General features: G+C 38.4%; 1 protein-coding gene across 1 annotated transcript in view; it reads right to left on the reverse strand.

Annotated features, from left to right (window-relative positions):
• Positions 1-19,162, reverse strand: part of TTN (titin) — a 371,797-nt gene that overhangs the window by 201,044 nt on the left and 151,591 nt on the right. The window contains exons 111-121 of the mRNA XM_069225433.1: positions 18,574-18,633; positions 13,318-13,608; positions 12,230-12,313; positions 11,127-11,213; positions 10,865-10,942; positions 9,930-10,010; positions 6,137-6,220; positions 5,858-5,941; positions 5,513-5,590; positions 3,316-3,399; positions 1,691-1,774 (exon numbers count right to left, since the gene is read on the reverse strand). Of these exons, the coding sequence (XP_069081534.1) occupies positions 1,691-1,774; positions 3,316-3,399; positions 5,513-5,590; positions 5,858-5,941; positions 6,137-6,220; positions 9,930-10,010; positions 10,865-10,942; positions 11,127-11,213; positions 12,230-12,313; positions 13,318-13,608; positions 18,574-18,633 (1,095 nt within the window). The remainder of the gene's footprint in view (positions 1-1,690; positions 1,775-3,315; positions 3,400-5,512; positions 5,591-5,857; positions 5,942-6,136; positions 6,221-9,929; positions 10,011-10,864; positions 10,943-11,126; positions 11,214-12,229; positions 12,314-13,317; positions 13,609-18,573; positions 18,634-19,162) is intronic.

The following is a 19,162-nucleotide window of genomic DNA, read 5'->3' on the forward strand; positions in this document are numbered from 1 at the left end:
CTTCATTATCACAGCCACATTCCCAGACACTTGGAAACATGCCACTATCATGCCCCTGCTTAAGAAACCATTTGCTGACCCAGCCACACTTCACAACTACAGATTTGTCTCCCTGCTACCTTACACAGCAAAGATCTTAGAGAAACTAATGACCCAACACCTCATCAACCACCTCAGCAACCATCAGCTCCTCAATGCCACAAAGTCCAGTTCCACACCCAACCACGGTAAAGAAACAGCACTTAGACAACATCAGCACGGCATCCCTCATTCTCCTGGACCTCTCTGCAGCATTTGGCACAGTCTCACCCCATCCTCCTCAGGTGCTTGCACATGATTGCCATCCAAGAACCTGTTTCTGCTGGATCAGCTCTTTCTAAGCAGATAGAACACAAGCTGTCAATCTGGCATCTTACTCATCGGAAGCTTGCAAACTCATGTGCGGAGTGCCTTAAGGTTCATCACTCAGTCCCAACCTCTTAAATGCATACGAGATCCCTCTCCTCTCCTATGCTGAGGGCATACAACTCATACTTTACCTCTCAGACAAGACCCCCAATACAAGAAACAAGTTCACTGTTCACCGTCTGCACTGACAGTAGTAATCTTCAGCAAAAATACCTCACCAAGAAACTCCAGCTGGTGGACAGCTGAACTGGGACCCACACCCAGCACTCTCACATGGGACCTTTGGAATAATGATTCACGGTAAACTGGACACGACAAAACAAGTGAATGCCATCACTGCATCCTGCTTCCACACACTGTGGATGATCTCCAAATGGCTATCAAGCAACACTAGAAAAACTGTCACTCAGGCCCTAGTCACCAGCAAGTTGGACTATGGGAACACCATTCATGCTGGTATCACCAAGAAACTCACTAGAAGATTACAAATCATCCAAAAGCCGGTCTCATCCTCAACCTCCCACACAGAATACATATCACACCACACCTCAAGGAACTCCACTGACTCCAGATACTCAAACCTGCTCATTTCAAATGCCTCACACAGACATTCTAGCACTGCACAACTTAGGCACCACCTACCTAAACTGCTGCATCTCCTTCCATCAACCAGCCAGACACCTCCCCAGGACTCCTACTTGCATATATCCCAAGCATACACAGAACCATGTAAGGGGAATGGCAGTTCTATTAATCATTGCTAAAGCATGGAATGGTTACTACTCCACATCGGAGCCTCCTCCTCTCTTCTAGAACTCAGCAAAAAGCTAAAGACCTGGCTTTTCAAATAACCAACCAACCATGGGCAGGACTAGGCACACACATCCGCTCAACACCAGGATACCCTTACAGGTGATAACACACTTTAGAAATACACATAACAATTATAAAAACAAGGGCAGAACTCATAGGAACACTATTTAACATATTTGCACTTAAACAAAAGCAATTGTTATTTTGCAACATTAGACTAAACCTTCACAATGTGCATGGCAAGTGCACTTTTAGATGGTGAAAAGTATGCTTTCCTTTCAGAGCAGCATCCAATTCATTTTTTCTTTTACAAATGTTTAAATAGTCTGAACATTTTAAGAAATATTTTGAAAATAGTGTAATAAGGCATGATACACACAAAAAGCACTGGTGACAAATAAACACAAATACAACAAACAAAAGTAGGAGTACAATAATATGAAGGTTTATATTCAAAGAGAAGCAGTACCTCTAGAAGGTGGTTCTCCAACTTTCTGAGGAACAGCAACTGGTACTTTCTCTTCTAGAACAGCTCGCTTTGGTACTCCAGACACTTTAAAGATAGTTTGCAATTTTAAAACATGCCACACTTTGTCTAAAATACTTCGAAACTAAATAGCACCAAAAATTACACTTGATAAAGATCTCATTTGAGAAAAGCAATGCAGAATGATGTAAAATAAATACTGTGTGGCACTTAAAACGTATTTAAAACACTAAACAATGTAAAGGAAGTAGCATGGTAAAACACAATACAACAGGCATCTAATGCCAAAAGTACATAAAGGTTTGGTACAGGTTGATTGAGTTTCTATTAAGGGGCAACAACTACGCTAAGGGGTTTCTTGAAACAAAGGAAACAAATTATAACCAAATGTTCAAAGCAACAAAAATACACAAAGGTATTATGGGCAACTATGTAAGAGGTAACCAAAAACTGCATGGGCCTTTACTGGAAAAGCATCTTCCTTTTTAGTCACTGATCTTTTCTCTTCTGGTGCTCATTTCTCAGGCACTAAAATATGTATTCCAAGATACTATATTGTAAAAATTGCAGCCATTCCTTTGATTAGGTATGTTGAAGAGCACTACTGACCAGTTTACATAAATAATGGTGTGATGGTCAGTCAAACTGTTCATAGAATACATTTGCATATTTTAGGCACAGGGAAATATAGACATTTGCCCAACCTGGTTTGAGTCAAGTAGGGAAGCTGGGATTAGAAGCAAGGGCCCCAGGATCAAATGCCAGCAACCTAATCAATTAGACCACATCTCTTCCCTTGTTTAGGTGCATCTTTACAGTAGATTAGACATATGCTTAGACAATGATATCATCTAATTTAATGAATGTAAAATAGTGGGCACCTATATACTTGAATGATATCTAGCTTCTCTCAGGTGAATATGTCTTGGGGTTGTCAACCAGAGTCTGCTCCTTATAAAACACCTCATTTCCATCTGTTTGTACAATCAAAAGGTTGCTATTACCCCAAAGCCAACCCTTGTGCATGTCTACTGCTCATCCCTAATTCAGATGTCATTAGGGTTGATGTTTGGTTTCTGTACAATTTTAAAAGCACATCTTAAAAAATATTATGTTGGTACTGCACTTATTAAAACTACATAGACAATTCCTGGTAAGGCTGGCTTTATGTGTGTCTTTGGAATTTCTCAAATACAAAGCTAGCCAATAGAAGGCGAAGTTCTGTGGTTGCAGTCTATTATATTTGCATGCAAATTAATGTTTGGGCTGATGCATTTATATATTGTGCCATCCACAGGTGGAAGGAGATGGTGTAGCCCCAAGTGTGGTTTTCAGGGTTTCTGATTTCAAAAGAGAGAATGTGTGTGGTTGGAAACAATTAAAACAAAATAGATGTTGAGATTAGCGCACCTTCAACTTGCATGGCTATTAGGTGATGTTTTAGAGCATTTCCACTAAAGAAAGTCCAATGAAAAAATGAAAGAGACAAATAGTAGACAAACATATGTCTAAACAATTACACACAATGATGGAGAAGAGATCACAGACAACCTAAATTTAGAAAGAGCAGGCATTGAACATAACTTGATGTTTAGAATTATAAGTACCTTTTGCCGGCAGAGCCTCTTCTCTTTTGGGAACATCAGAAGTCACATGTTCTTCGGTGACACGTTTCCTGGGCTCCTCAGGCACTTTAAAGATACCAAGTGAAAGTTCTCTAAAGTCTTCCATTTTTAACTGAGAGCAGTAAAACTATGCCATTCCTGTTAGCAACTAGTAAGAATCCCATCAAGAAGCACAGCACACAGGCAGCTCGAGGTACAACACACAAAAACGTCAAAACAAATGTAAAACGGACAGGTACAATTAGAAATAGGGCAAAGAAATCTGGTGCTGTGTTGAAACTTTGCGTAAAGCTGAAGAGTTTGCATTTTTCCAACAAACACAGGCACCACGGATCAAACATTTGAACAGACTACAAAATTGAAGGTGAATAAAATAAAGAAAACATAAACAGTTGCCCTGCTGATAATGACAATTGCATCATGATGTCATGAAAGATTAACGAAAGAGTTTAAATGTTTTTAAACCACAAAAGATGAGCAAGATTTACAATGGGTACTTAAGACATTCTTATGACAAGGGAAAACCTGAGGAATTCAGGTAAACCTATTCTGGCTTAAAACAGCCTTCAGACTAGAAAATACAATGGTAAATCATGCTTATAGCTTCTTGACACTAATGTGAAAACTTGGTATGCATTGGTCATTCTTTCAAGTGCCATTGTTCCTGACTTATGTCAATTCCTTGGCCTCCTTGTGACATGTAGTGGAGAATCCTAAGAAAGAATGTTCATGGGTAGGGGCAATGAATGTGTTTCCTAAATAGCCTGGGGGCAGCGATAGAGTATGCTATACTGACTCTGGGTCAGCAAGTTAGATAGGAGTATGAGTGAGAGTGGCAGAATGTATGGCACACATCTCTTATGCCTCATATGCTATCTTCACATTCCTATGTATTGGTACAGGCCTAAATGTTAGGTTATGAATTAGTAAGTCATGTGGTCAGGTGACCCTTCTGCGTTGAGTAGATCATATTTGGCCTCCTTGTACATATTTGTCTACCTTCTTCCCACAAATCATTTTCTTGTTTTTTAACCAGTCTCATTCCTGTGGTTTCCTTGTATCTCCTCTAGTTATCTCCTTTGAGTCCAATCAGCATGCAGTACCAAAGTGTTCTTGAAGCGAATGTCGGGATTGTGGGCAGATTGCTTCTTGCAGTAAAGTAGAAGTTGTGGTTTTGATCAAGCTTAGTTCATTTGGGCCTATTCATTTGTCTTTTGCCACAACATTAACAGTACTACAGTTGTTTGCCGGTCTTCATTTCAGGTGTTTGGTACCCTCATGATGTTTAGTAGCCTTTATGAATCAGTAAAAGACATGTTGCTCATTGGGCTCCCAGCGAATAGCCTGGGCATCCATTCCACTGCATTTACAAGAGCCAAGAGCTGGAAAGTGTGTTACAGCTTTTGTGCTGTCTAAAGTCAGGTAGCGCCAATTATATTTTTGCTTGGGAGATGGGCAGGCTTTACATATATTTATGTCCACTTTCACTCTAGTGTACTACTGTATTTGAATATCTATAGATTTAGGAGAAACTATAGGACTAAGGGTCAAGATGGTTTGTTTTTAGTATGCCTGTGGTGCTTTGAAGGGACATTCAGTAGCATGATAATTATGGGGATTTTTCATATATTGCAAAACTAAATTGAATGTCTTTTGGGAAACATGAGTCTTTATATGTTTTATATTGAAGTAGAGCAGAATATTACAAAAAGGCAACATAAAATGTGTGTTCTGAAAACACATATACACACTAAAATACTAATGGTACCATTTAACAACCTGATGCACAACTCGAAAACCACACAGACCACAAGCAACACATCTAGATAACAAATAGAACAATGTACCTTTAGGAAAGACAGGTACTATTTCTTCAGGGATAGCTTTCTTAGCCACTTCTGCCACTTGAAAGATATTATTCAGGTGTACAGCATCAACATTTAGAACTCCTAACTGATCTAATGTTAATTATCAGAAAAAACGTTCAATAGTCTAAAATATTAACTCTTGAGCACCATTTAAATGCACCATTTTAACATTACAAACATAAGGTAGGAAACAAACAACATAAATGAACAATAAAATACAACGAACAAGCAGAGATGCTTCATTCTGAAAGATTGATATGCTTAAAAAGCAAAGGCAGAAGCTGCGTAAGTCAAAGCTGTTTCAAGTGTACCTTTTGTAGGCATGCCTTCCTCCCTTTTGGAAACTGGCACCTTTTCTTCTGGGGCAGGTTTTTTAGGAACGGCTGTCACTTTAAAGATATTGTGACCAGAAGTAAATATTACGTGCAATCTTTAACCAAAGCACACATGAAGATAGCAATATTTCAAAATACATATTCACTCCTCACCAAAGATTAGAAGCAGCATGCAATTCAACATTTAAAATAAGCATTCAAAAATGAAAAACTAACACATAAAACACCAAAAGAAAGAAGCCATATTCAACAATATAGGAAAACAGTCATATTCACAAGATATTAGAACAAGCTTGGTGTGGGACAAAAAGAGCTGGATACCTTTAGCTTGTGGGGCCAGTTCCTTTTTAGAAACAACAGTAGGCACCTTTTCTTCTAGAACAGCTGTCTTTGGCACTCCTGGTACTTTAAAGACAATGTAGACTTTAGAACACTGAACACCATGAATATAGACTTAAGAACATCTAATTTTGTCAAGCATGAACAGGCATGCAATTGAAACTAAACTCCACATATGTGTCAAAAACATATTTTGAACATGTACATTCAATAACAACAGAAATCAAAGTGGCTGTCAAAATAAATGGACTACAGGAATACCTTTTGCTGGAGGAGCCTCCTCTTTTTTAGGGATGCCAACAGAAATTGTATCTTCACCTGCAGTTCTCCTGGACTCACCAGTTACTTAAAGAGATATAAAAATACTCTTCTTTATGTGTTCATGAATTCCAAAACATTAAACAAACAATCACATACCTGAAGAATAGTGTATTAGAATACAGCCTTTTCTTTCAAGGCCTTTTCTTTCAAGACCATGCCTGGTTTATTTTGATCACATTATTAACAAGTATAACATAAATATGTCAGATGAAATAAGATTGCACACAAAAATGTATTTGAGAACTCAACAGGTCTGTTAATGCTGTCTGTGGGTCAACTTGTATTAGCTGTTCAGAAGTATACTTCATAGAAATTCCTAATAATTTTGCTTACCCATGAGTGCATTGGAAATATTAATGGCCGCTGTATTTAAGCATGGCTATAGTTTGTAGATTTCCATCACATTAATTTGAAAGTATAAGTATAATGTTTTTGAGCAATCTTTAATCTTGTTACAGCTTAAAGATTTGTTTTAACAATCATACCTTCAGTGTATGGAACTTCTTCTGTTGTAGTAACATCAATATGCTCCCACATTTCTGGTGCAACTCCCCTGACTGACTCAGGTACTTTACAGAGATTAAGAGGAAATATTTTAAGGTGAGTTAGTGATATTGTGGTTTTGCAAAATGCATGATGCTGCATACATTGTTGCATGAATTAACTGTCATCATTAGTGTCTTAGATACACCATGTGTTGTTGGGACCAACACAAAATGCCTGGAGGACTTATTGCCCACCTGAAGGTCTGTCTTAAATGTAAAAAACAGGAAGACATCTAGAAAGTCTAATGAGAATCAATCATTGGAATGCCTGCAACAGACTGTTTTAAGACATGCTGCTGCTTCAGAGTAATGACATTTAAAACACATTTCAATACTTAAGTGGGTGGATTTGGGATGCCAGCTATTTGTAAACATGTGTGTGGATTGACAAATACCTAACAAATGAACAAATTAATATATACATCTATAAATGTGATCTACATTGCACCAAGCACCATTCAGCGAATTACCTTTCTGCAATTTCTGTCTTAGAGAGTGATGACATAATAGTGAGAAGAGAGGCATTCTCACTTTAATGATAGAAAGCTGGATTGCCATGGTGAAGTTCAGATGCTAAAGGAGAATGCCTTCTATTGTCTGGATTTGTGAAGTAGCAAACACTGCCTAGTTAGGAGTTTCTACATGTTGTGGTAATGTAGCATTTATTGCCAGAGCAGAGACATTGCCCAGGGCACAGTTATTTTATTCTAACAGTACCAATATTGCTTAGCCACTGCTATGGGTCAAGTAACATGTTTGGAAGGTCACCAAGATATTCATGGGGAATGTCATCAGTGTATAGCACTTTACATCACAGGCATTTTCCCATTATCAATATCGGAAAATTGCTATTTTGTCAAACCAATGTTGGGAGTTGATGGCTGACTCAACTATTTTGTATTGGTTTTCTGAGGTACATGAAATTGGGGGTGGGGGTGAAAAGAAGCACTGGCCCATAATGTAAAGTGAGCTGCCATTTTGTGGCTGTGTCAAGAGTTAACCCTATGCTTTTAGCTTTACATTTGTAGAATCAATACTCACACACCTAATGAGAGACGCACTTACTAAACAACATGAGCGCAAATACACAAGTAAATGTAAATTAAGGAGGACACAGAAACATATTTGTATGATTTGACTGATTGTTACTAAATTATTGTCTTTGCGAGGCAGGTAAGGCATTTGAGGAAAGCCACTCAGGTTCAGATAATTTAAAATACATTTTAGGAAGTCTCAATCATCCTATCCTGCTGTCGACCAGTAAAAAACAAATAGCTGACATGTGCAGCCCATAGTGAATGCTTTACCAGACATAGGGGGTCATTCTGACCCTGACGGGCGGCGGAGGCCGCCCGCCAGAGTTCCCCCCTCCGAAATACCGCTCCGCGGTCGAAAGATCGCGGAGGGTATTCTAAGTTTTTCCCTGGGCTGGCGGGCGGTCGCCAAAAGACTGCCCGCCAGCCCAGGGAAAAACTCCCTTCCCACGAGGATGCCGGCTCGTAATCGAGCCGGTGGAGTGGGAAGGTGCGACGGGTGCTGTTGCACCCGTCGCGTATTTCACTGTCTGCCAAGCAGACAGTGAAATACTCATAGGGGCCCTCTTACGGGGGCCCCTGCAGTGCCCATGCCAGTGGCATGGGCACTGCAGGGGCCCCCAGGGGCCCCGCGACCCACCCTACCGCCATCCGGTTCCCGGCGGGCGGACCGCCGGGAACTGGATGGCGGTAGGGGGGGTCGGAATCCCCTCGGCGGCGCAGCTAGCTGCGCCGCCTTGGAGGATTCAAAAGGGCGGCGGTACACTGGCGGGAGACCGCCAGTGTTGCCGGTCTGACCGCGGCTTTACCGCCGCGGTCAGAATGCCCTGCGGGGCACCGCCGGGGTCAGAATGACCCCCATAATGTATGTTCTCTTCTGTTGTAAAGAGGGAGTACTGTTGACTTCTTTCCTGCTCATATTTAACCACCGTTTCCTCTTTTGCATTGAGTCTAACTGCAGAATTGTGGCTCGTTGAGTATTCCTTTAGTGGATTCCAATACTTCAGAAAAGAAAAATGGGCAGGGAAATAACATTCTTTCTCACTAAGCATTGACAGGATGACACTTCAACACCAGAGAAGCTAATCACTCTGTGGATTGTTTTGCATAGACAGTGTGGACCTGTGGTTAAGATTCAGTAATATAATGCCTCTGGGAGATAAAACAAAAGGTTTACCTTACCAGAAAAATTTGCGTGGATGATAAACCAACTTTCTAACAACAATATTCTCTAGCTTAAGATCTTCCACGAAGACTATTAAATGATTAGATGTTTTGCAATGTTCTGGACACATCTGTTAAATTAGTTATCATAAAACTAACTCAATTAACTACTTGCATGTTTATTTTGATTGTTCTTCATGTTCTCTTATGGCGGAGCTATATTTTAATCTATGATACCGGAAAGTATGTTGAATTTGCACACTGACCGTGACAGTGTTTGTTCAGCAGCAACCGTAGATGAATTTATGTTCACCTGCTTGATTCACCTTAAGGGATGGATCTTAAATAACCTCAAGGCTGTAGAGATCATTCTGGTGCCATGCTTTTATGAAACACTGGCTGATTGCATTCTCAAGAAGTTAGTGGGTGAGATTCTGGGTTTTAAGTCCCTTACCTTCACACTGAGATGTTGGGCCACTGCAGAAATGTAAATATATTTTGGCCATTGGGGAAGAATAACCCAGATAAACAAATACATATGGAGGAGCACAGTTGAGATGAAACCAGTAAGACAGTTGTCTCTTAAGGAGATGGAGAGGGCTTGTCATAATGTCTTGAGTGATATCTCTATGAAGTGCTAAAATGTGTAGTTGCAAATTGTTTTATTGTTAAGGCCACATTGTAAGGCTACCTTACTATATTTGTGTGAGTATATATCTATATATATATATAGATATATACAGATATGTAGATAGATAGACATATAGATAGATATAGATACATGATATAGATAGAGACAGACATATAGATATGTATATAGAAATATAACGGTATGTATGTGTATATATATATATATTTGTATATTTACACATATGTATATATGTACAGGGAGAAACTTAGACGTACACAGACATACACAGGAACACACTGAAAACATATGCATTTTTATGTTGTTGTACAATCACATATTTTGTAATACTTGGTTCCTACCTCTATCAGTTGTGACCTCTTTTCTGCCAACTGAAATGGATACTTTTTCTTCTGATATACCCCACTGCCGGACGTCTTGTACTTTAAAAATAGTATAAATATTTTGTATGCTCATTTGTTGCATTATGACTGGTTGAAACAATAAAGAGGACCTTGAAACACATTCACTGCTTAAAAATGAAAATTAAAAAGGTGCCTGAATACCATGCCCCTAGAAAATCTGCACAATGGGCACAACCCACCTCAATTTGCAGGCAGCAACCCCAAAGGCATATGCCTTTTGTCATTGTCTGGCAGCAAATGTACATGCTACTGTAAAGCACTATAAGGAATATATATGTTTGTATATCAGTACTCTCAAACCTTGTTGGAGAAATGCCTGTAAATAGTTACTTTTAAGAAAAATATAAGAAGTTTAATTTTATCAATATATAAGAAGCGGAACATGCTCTAATTATATCATCACTATAATGTTCTTAAAGTGTATACAAATAAAAAGGAAGTAATTAAACAGGTCCAATAATTTAAAACCTAAAGAACAATGTGGCTGATATAGAGAGGTCAATGTAATACACATGCATAATGGGCAAAGACATGCATTCCAAGTGATAAGCTTTTGAAAGAAGATTCAAGAAGTTATGACACTGAAATCAATCATTTTTTGGAACACTGAAAACATTGACATGTAGCTCTTGATAGGACAAACGTAACAAACATAGCATTTGATATGAAGTTATTCCATTACCACTATATTGTGAGTAGTAAAATAAAACAAAGCATACATTAATGGACTCACAAATATAATCATACATATTCACATAACTACTGTGTAGCATAAAATAAGACACATATATTTTCTCTTTATGTAGACAAAGTACATACCCACATTGACCAAATTTAAATGAATGCATTTTTTAATATAAAGATATATGTACCTCTCCTTTCTGTTACTTCCTCGTGCACAAGTGTAGGGCCAGGTTTTCTTGGTAAAACTTTTCGTTCAGCTTCTTGGGCTTTAAAAATAATACATTTAATTTTGATATTGCTGCTAGCTTGCAAGTACACTGAAGGTTGCAACATTTTAACATATCAAAAGTGACAGCAACATGGTTTGAGTGCATGTTAATGAGCAAAAGAAACAAAAGACTCCTGAAAATAAATATTTCTAGTGTAAAAATATAAAAAAGGGACAGATACCTTGAGCCATGATAAACTCTTCCTCCTCTCGGCTGACATAGGTTCGATCAAACTGTTCATCTACAGGTCTCCTGGCAACTGCAGGTACTTAAAAGACATTTATACAGTGTTTATTTTTCATTAGACTTGTGAAATATGGTGTATAAAAATATGAAGTAATACCCTAACAAAAGAACATTTTATTAACCAACTGCATTTCTTCAGTTAGCCCTATAAACTATAACTCTATGAAGCACTGCTGGAACTATAATATGACCTGAACTGCTCAGTCTGTGTTAGACAGTGACAACTGAGCAGCACCGTCTATGGCATGAACATTAAACTGGGCATCTTTTATCAAACTAGCATTTGGGTGAAGCCTAGGGACAACACTGCCCTTGAGCACTCTTTTAGGTATTATGTAAAGAAATTAATGAAGACAGTTATAATAAAGACGTTTACTTTTCAAATCAATTGTCTACAAGGTGTTATAAAAGACATTTTTAAATACCACTCAGGAACACACATGCCCACTGACAATTACAACTCTTCCCTAACTAAACAGACCAAACGTGAAATAAGTGTCATAATTAGTTAAGTGAAAAACATTAACATTAAACAACTAAAGATTGTGAAGATGATTATTAAAAAGAAGCACTGCACATTTATCGACATCAACAAAAATTGTGTAACGACACAAGTAACAAAAAAAGAGTACCACATGTGGCATCAGTCAGATTGAGTGGAAAGCAGCATGTAACAGCTGTTTCCAAGTTCTATGGCAAGAGCTAGCTCATTAATAAAGGGAATAGTGTGTGGAATTGGCAGCACTGGCACATTCAAGTGCTAGTGGCATTCTTGTCCTCAGAGTCAGTCAATATTGCTAGTTAATCTCTGGTACCCTCTTTATGCTCTGATGTATTTGCCATGGACCCATTACATAGGATACCATTTAAAGAACATTGATGACACCCAGTGCCTCAAACATGCTGTAAAGGCAGGTCACACAGTAAAAAGAGTTCTGGATACAAATTGCAGTTGGAAAAGAACAAATGTGGTTATGCCCATATGCAAAGCATACACAGATTTGGCTGTAGTAGCACAAGTTGCATCAACCGGCATACCTGCTCCTTCTGATATCGCTCTTCTCATGGGCTCTGTGATTGGCACTCTTCCTTCAGTCACATCTTCCTCAGAGACTTCATAAGCTTAAATTAGAATGAGTTATTGCACTGAGGACTCGAATGTTAAAAACAGCAGTACTGTATACATTTTTCATTTCACTAGAAAGCGTTCCCTATATTTGAAAAACTATCACAAAACATTCTGCAATAGTATCTAACCCATGAATCAAGGGCTCTAGAAAGTGATAGGTCAACTGATATATTATGACATACCACTACAGAATATACCATTAACCACAGTGCATTGTGTGTGGTTGTGGGAAGGTAAAATCAACTTAAAATATGATGCTTTGAGCAGCTATATATGTTTGGGTCCATGTATATTTGTAACCATTTTTTCAACAAATATGTGATGTTAGACATATTAAATTCCCTTGTGTTGTGCACTTGAATGCTTTGCCTTCCCACTTACAGAACACGTTTTTTCAAACCTGTTGCCTAAAACAAATCTTTAACTTGAAATATTTCTGAACACTTTTCATGTAAGCAGTATTACAAACTCAATATCAGATTATTGCCTTTTATCAGATTTATATTTATTATTATGCCTAAAACAAGATATAAAAAAGTATAGAAAACTGCTGAACAGTGTACAGAGACAGAAAAGCAGCTTACTCACAAACATATGGTTTCAACATTTCTGGGAATCATTTCTGGTTAAAATGTGGATGAAGAGAAGATGCATAGGTAATTTGTGGAATGGTCTGGAAATATTTATTGTAAAATTCTGTTTAAGGCAAGACGCATAACTAATAATCGTACTTTAAATGCTTTTTTGAAGTATAAAACATCAATCTAAAGATAAAATTGTGCAGGAACACCGACTGTGGAAAGGCACATTGACACAAATTCAGGTGCTTAATATATTTTTCTTTCTGTACTGTTTTATCTGTTGTCGCACTGCACAAGTAAAGTGTATGTTTGAAGTTTGATGCATTTTAAAGAAATACTAACCTATTCTCGGCAAAGGTTTAGATACACATTTAAGAAAACACTGACCACATGCAGAGTAAAGGACCAAAATCTACCTTTCTCTTCATAAAATGCTTCTCTGTCTCCATATACTTTTTCTTCATAATATTCTTCACTTTTCTCATATACATGCTCTTCGTAGAATTCTTCTCTCTGGCCATAAACATGTTCTTCATAAGATGTCTCTAGTTCACCATATTCTACTTCTTCTCTGCGGCCAACTTCTCTTTCAGCATAGGTGACTTCTTCATACGCCGGCTGTGTCTCAGGGTACACTTCTTCATATATATGCTCCTTTTTAGTTACAATAGCTACTTCCTTCTGAGTCTTCCTTGACACCGGAGGAACTTGAAAAATATTCATTCATATTAATATATAAACGCTTAATGTTAAATAGACGAACAGTTCCACTTGAACACCGCTTCCCTTGTCTCAGAGATTTTTGGAATTTTCAACGATATATTTTTATGAATTAAGTCCTTGGTAACAAGATAAGTAGGCTCATTGGAGCAAGAGTTGATGTTGAACTTTTTTTAGTTGAAAGAAAGCTTAAGAAAACTAAAGAACATGAATGACAGATAACATTCAATATAAACAATGTAGACTGCATTCACTCCCACAAACATCGAAGGCTGAGATGTTGCATTTCCTCCAATTTAATTAACTTGTAAGTTTTAGCTGGGTCCGTAGCACTGAGTACAGTGTAGCAGAAGTAGCTGTACAAACGTGTACAGTTACAACATAAATTGAGGGACATGTTAGACAAGACAACACACAGTAGGCATGTGATTGGCATGTTGAGCTGGTAGCAAATAGCTTGTTTTTGATTTAGGAAGGGGTTTGCAAAACGCTATGTCTTTATACCATTTGAATATAACAGTATATGTGTATGCTAAGATGCTCCATCTCTGTATCTGTAATCTATGTATGTTTTCAGTATTTAGATCAACATCATTGTAACTAATAAAAAGCAAATTAGCATACAAATGTAGTGAATGGACATGCAGCATAACTGTGGTAAATGCTGTAGAGCTGTCTTTTAAAGGAGAATGCACTCCGTATCACTGAAACAATTCTTACACAGTAGTAATAAGGCTAACAAAACAAACTAATGCCCCTCCCAATATGTTTGAGAGAGGTGGTGTATGATGACTATAGGTAACCTGTCTTTTCTGTACAGTCACCCCCAGATGGTTTGCCTTTGTTCTGGACACTGTTTTGCTGGCTTTAGAACTCTGTGTACGTTATCCCTGCTAACCAGGAGTAAAGTGCCTCTGCCCCCCCTTTATACATAGTTACAATGGCTTATTTCTTAATGACACCTTTAACTTGCCTGTAAATTTCTAGTATGTCATGTATAAAATGCACCCAGGGCCTTGAAGTTAAATGTCACTTGTAAACTGTAGCACCTATTGTACCATCCACTACAGTGGCACTGCAAACACGGCTACAGGCCTACCTTGTGTAGCATGTCTGCTGCAGTGTAAAACCTGCAATGCGGACCTGCCAAAGTATCCCTTTTTGACAGGTAAAAGACTTTAACTTATGTATTAGTAGGTTACCTCTATGTAGGCCTGTATTCCACAAGGCAGGGTGCATGGTATTTAAATGTGGGACAGGTAGAACACTAACACCACCATGTACCTACCATTACAGGGACCAAAAAGCTATTTTCACTGTGGCAGGCCAAGCTGTTCTATGTAGGAGAGTAGAGGGTAGATTAAAATACTAATACTAACTCGTGAAATGGACCTGCAAGAAAAATAATTAAATCACTATTTTAAATATTTATTAAAAATCCAATTGAAAGGTGAAGTTGGATTTAAAAGAGTAATAAGGAAAAGTAACAAATAGAAATGTACTCTTTACCTGCGTAAACTTTCTGCAGGCTAATTAACATTAGTATCTGCTAACTCCTAGTCTGTGTTCAGCCTTTAATGAGGTGTGGAAGTTGTGTGAAATTACTCCAAGGAGCTATATTTTAGGTTCACCTGAATGAGCAGGGGTAACTCCTCTGGGCTCTGCAGAATCTATGGAGTAGGGGCTGTGGGTTTCCTATTGATTCCACATTGTCACAGCATGCCTGATAGGTCTAATTGAGCGACATGTAACACTTTGGTGCACTTGAAAGGAAGAAAACAGGATTCTAGGACCCTGCATTTGTTCTCCCAGCCTTCTGCCTGCTCTTTTGTTAAGGCTATAGGACCTGCTTCAAATTTAATTTTAGACCTCGATGTTGGAGGACACCAGTGATTACCCTAGTGCACTCCAACTACAGACCTAAAATCCTCAGAGCTCAAATTTAGAGGGACCACAGATTTTTACCATCTTGAAAATGCCCTAGTTTATGGCATTTTGCGACTGTTTGTAGGAAGGCAAACAAGAAGTCAGTAGGGTTGCCCCTTGAACTTTTAGCCCATTGGTTAGGGAGTACAGAGGAGTCACCTCTACCCACTAGCTAGATCCGGGCACCCCAGGCACCACAGCAGGGCACTTTCTAGACCTCAGGAAGGTCAAGAGGCCTAGACCTACTGTCTGTGAGTTAGGAGGAGTTCTCAAGGACTGGACCTGCTCCTCTTTGTACCTAGGACAAAGAAGTGGACTCAAAGGGCTAGTTGTCTGACTTCCAGTGTGGCCACAGGGACACAACAAGCTTCAAGAGTCCCTTTTCCTTAAGTGCTTGGCTGGTCAGTGGTAACCTGACTTTGACTGGGCTTTGCTGTTGGCTTCTGCCTGATACCCGGAGTGTCTCTAAGTGCCCTCCCCTAAGGCCATGGGAGCCTTAAAAATATACTCCAGTGTTTGTTTGGGACTAAGGAGAAATGTCAATGTGTTTCTTCAGAAAAGAAACAAAGTCCCACAGAAACATCTTTGATCTTTTTAATTTCCATACTTTCACTGGAACTAATATGCTTGTTGTATTCAACCAGCACTTCATTTCGGTCAGCCTCAAAATGTGTGTAGGCCCTGGTCTACTGCGGCCAGTGACTATCTTTGGTGCTTTGCGCTTTTTGATGCTATTACTACTTAACAATTTTAAAACTCAATATCTCTGTTTCCCCAATGAGATTTTTGTCATTTTGTTTAGTAACTTTTCAACTATTTTCCTGATCTGTTTGGGATTTTTATTGTTTGTTTTGACTTTATTCCTATTTAGTTATTACATAAATACTTTATATATTTCTATAAGTTACACCTGTCTGCTCTGTGCCAGAGCTACCAGTGACTGGAGCTCAGGTTAATTTAGTGACTTTGAGGGTTACCCTGACAAAACTTGTGATTAATCCTTGAGGCGGACAGTCACCCACCCCAAAACAATGATCCAATTTCTTACAGTGGTATAAACCAACACACCCTTATTAATCATTCACTATACACCCTTTCAAATGCATCAAAAAAAGTATTTAACTCAGTTTAAATGAACTTATTGGAGATGCAATTTAAAATATGGTTGACAATGCGAAGTCATGCCTGCCCCTTTACTGTATGACCTTTGAGTTTGCTGTTATACATGGCTAGTACTGTTCATAAATAGCGACTGCTACCTCTAAATGGCATCAGACCTGCAACCCAAGAGGCCACACACACTTGTCCCTGATCTTTACTGATTGATCATGGCGGCAATACCATATCAAACGACCTATAAATGGGATACTTGCTATATGATGGTGTGATCTCCTTGGAGGAGAGGGGTGGGCTACACTCATTGCTGAACCAAAATATCTTCTATAGTACTTCTATGCAGTGCTTTCTAAGACTCAATAAGCAAATATACTGTATTCTATATTTGTGCAAATCCATGAAATTGCATATGGAAAGGTTTGCATTTGGCAATGCCCTTTTCTCTTCGTACTGGACTCAATTTCATTGTGGCTTGATTATATTCTAGTCCTCTTTGACTCCCCTCAGATTTTCGCCCCAGTCACCATGAGGTTGCCTGTCTTTTCCATTTCTGTTTATGATATTTCCTTTCATGGCTATGGCTGGGTTTTAACTCCATGAACATTTTACAGACATCACATAAACAACAAGTATACTGATAATTTAATTCAAAACAAGAAACACTCTGAAGAATGTTACAGCCGCACACGTGCACAAGAAGCTCAGAACACAAATTGGAACTTCGAGTTAAGAGAAAAGATTAATGTTTCCAAGTGAGTAAAGAAATTAGACCTAAAGTCATGGCTACTGCCCATAGAAAGATGCTGCAAGGGGTTATGATCTACCCCCTAAAAGAGATAGTTGTCTTTTAAGGACAGGTGTATATAACATCTCTGTAAGTAAGGCTAAAGGGTCTTGGTAGACATATAGTAAGACATATTAAACACGTACTTCACAAGGAATACAAGCCTACGCATGATAGAAATGCTTTGAATTTTAATAATTGTAAACATAACGAAGGTGAACAAGATGAAGATGCCAACAAACCACATCAATCATGTGCAGTGAAAATGGAATACATGTTTAAAAAAGTTGTGTTGATTATATCATGGCTCTGCTTTCCTTTAGATAGCAGGGTATATTTACTATTTTGTAGCAGTCAGCATTTCAAAGATCTTTCAGCTCACAATAAGGCTGGCATTTCCAAGTATTTATCTGTTTCCTTGGCACATGAAATACCACCGTTTCAAAACACTCTGCAGTAGTAAATGTAGCTTCATTTTCTGTATGAATTTAACATTTAGCAGTAGCTAACTGTGCACTGTGCCTGAAACATTTCCGGGTTGAATGATAAAGCAAGTCTCACCTCACCATTTTCTCCCATGCATGCAAAAATGTTTCTGAGGACAAAGAGAGGGAGCTATGCATACTGAAGAACTAGTATTAAATGACCTTTCCTTTTAACACTCTATGAAACAGAGAAGCAGCTTCTAGTGCACCAGTTGCAGTAGAACTGGGGATAGCGATGTTTTGGTCTCCCTGCACCCCAGTATTAGCTGTTTCTACAACCTGACTTTGGGGTTGAGGGGTTGTTGTACCTTGCTTGCTTCTGCTATGGCTCATGACACACTTGCTACACCACTGCTATGAAAGATGATTACTGTAAAGGCTAGCTGGTATTCATATTCCATGACATGTTATACTGTATAATTGTATGCAAAGGATTAATGTCCAACCTACCTCACTGACTTGCCTTCTAATATATTTTGAGAACTGAGCAGTTAACTTGCTTTTTTAAAACAACATTGACTCAGGAATAGTAGGCATTTTAATATCCATTAAAAGGTAACATAATACGGGGCACAAATGTAGCTGTACTTAATGGAAGGGGAGTCAAATTGTACTTTAATTAATAGTTTGTTATCTCTTACCTTTTTCTTGAGCCACACTCTCAGAGATGAGATCAGGTGCAACTGATTTCTTTGCAATATCTGAAAGCACACAAACATTACAATACAGTTAGCTATCAAAACAGTAATGGGTGTTCAAAATAAAGCTTTGTAAATTATGGCTAGAATCCTGATTCAACACAGAAGTGTTCACACAACAGACAAATACACAGCTGAAAATAAAAATCGAAAAATTGCTTGCCAAAAGTAAAGTCAAGAAGCATTTATTGTCATTGTATTCCTAATGGCTTTGTTCATACATCAGTTCTGAAAGACAGTTTTAATCATAGGTAACAATTATACTTGATAGATACTGCTGAAACAAACACTAAGTTGTGATGCAAGCACAATGATACCTGATTTTCTGTGGTTGCTTCTGATGAAGATCTTGAATATTTCTGAACCTCATCATTCATGAATGATGCCTCCGCACTGCGTAAGTAAACCTCAAATGCACATCACACTCATATGATTTTCTGCAATTGCTTTTATTCAATGCCCTGTACTATTCTACATCTATTGTGAGGTTAGGTCCATGGAGGGGAAGGACTGGATTAGGTTGTCTGTACAC

The sequence above is a fragment of the Pleurodeles waltl genome, chromosome 3_1 (assembly GCF_031143425.1).
Source record: "Pleurodeles waltl isolate 20211129_DDA chromosome 3_1, aPleWal1.hap1.20221129, whole genome shotgun sequence".
NCBI lineage: Eukaryota > Metazoa > Chordata > Amphibia > Caudata > Salamandridae > Pleurodeles > Pleurodeles waltl.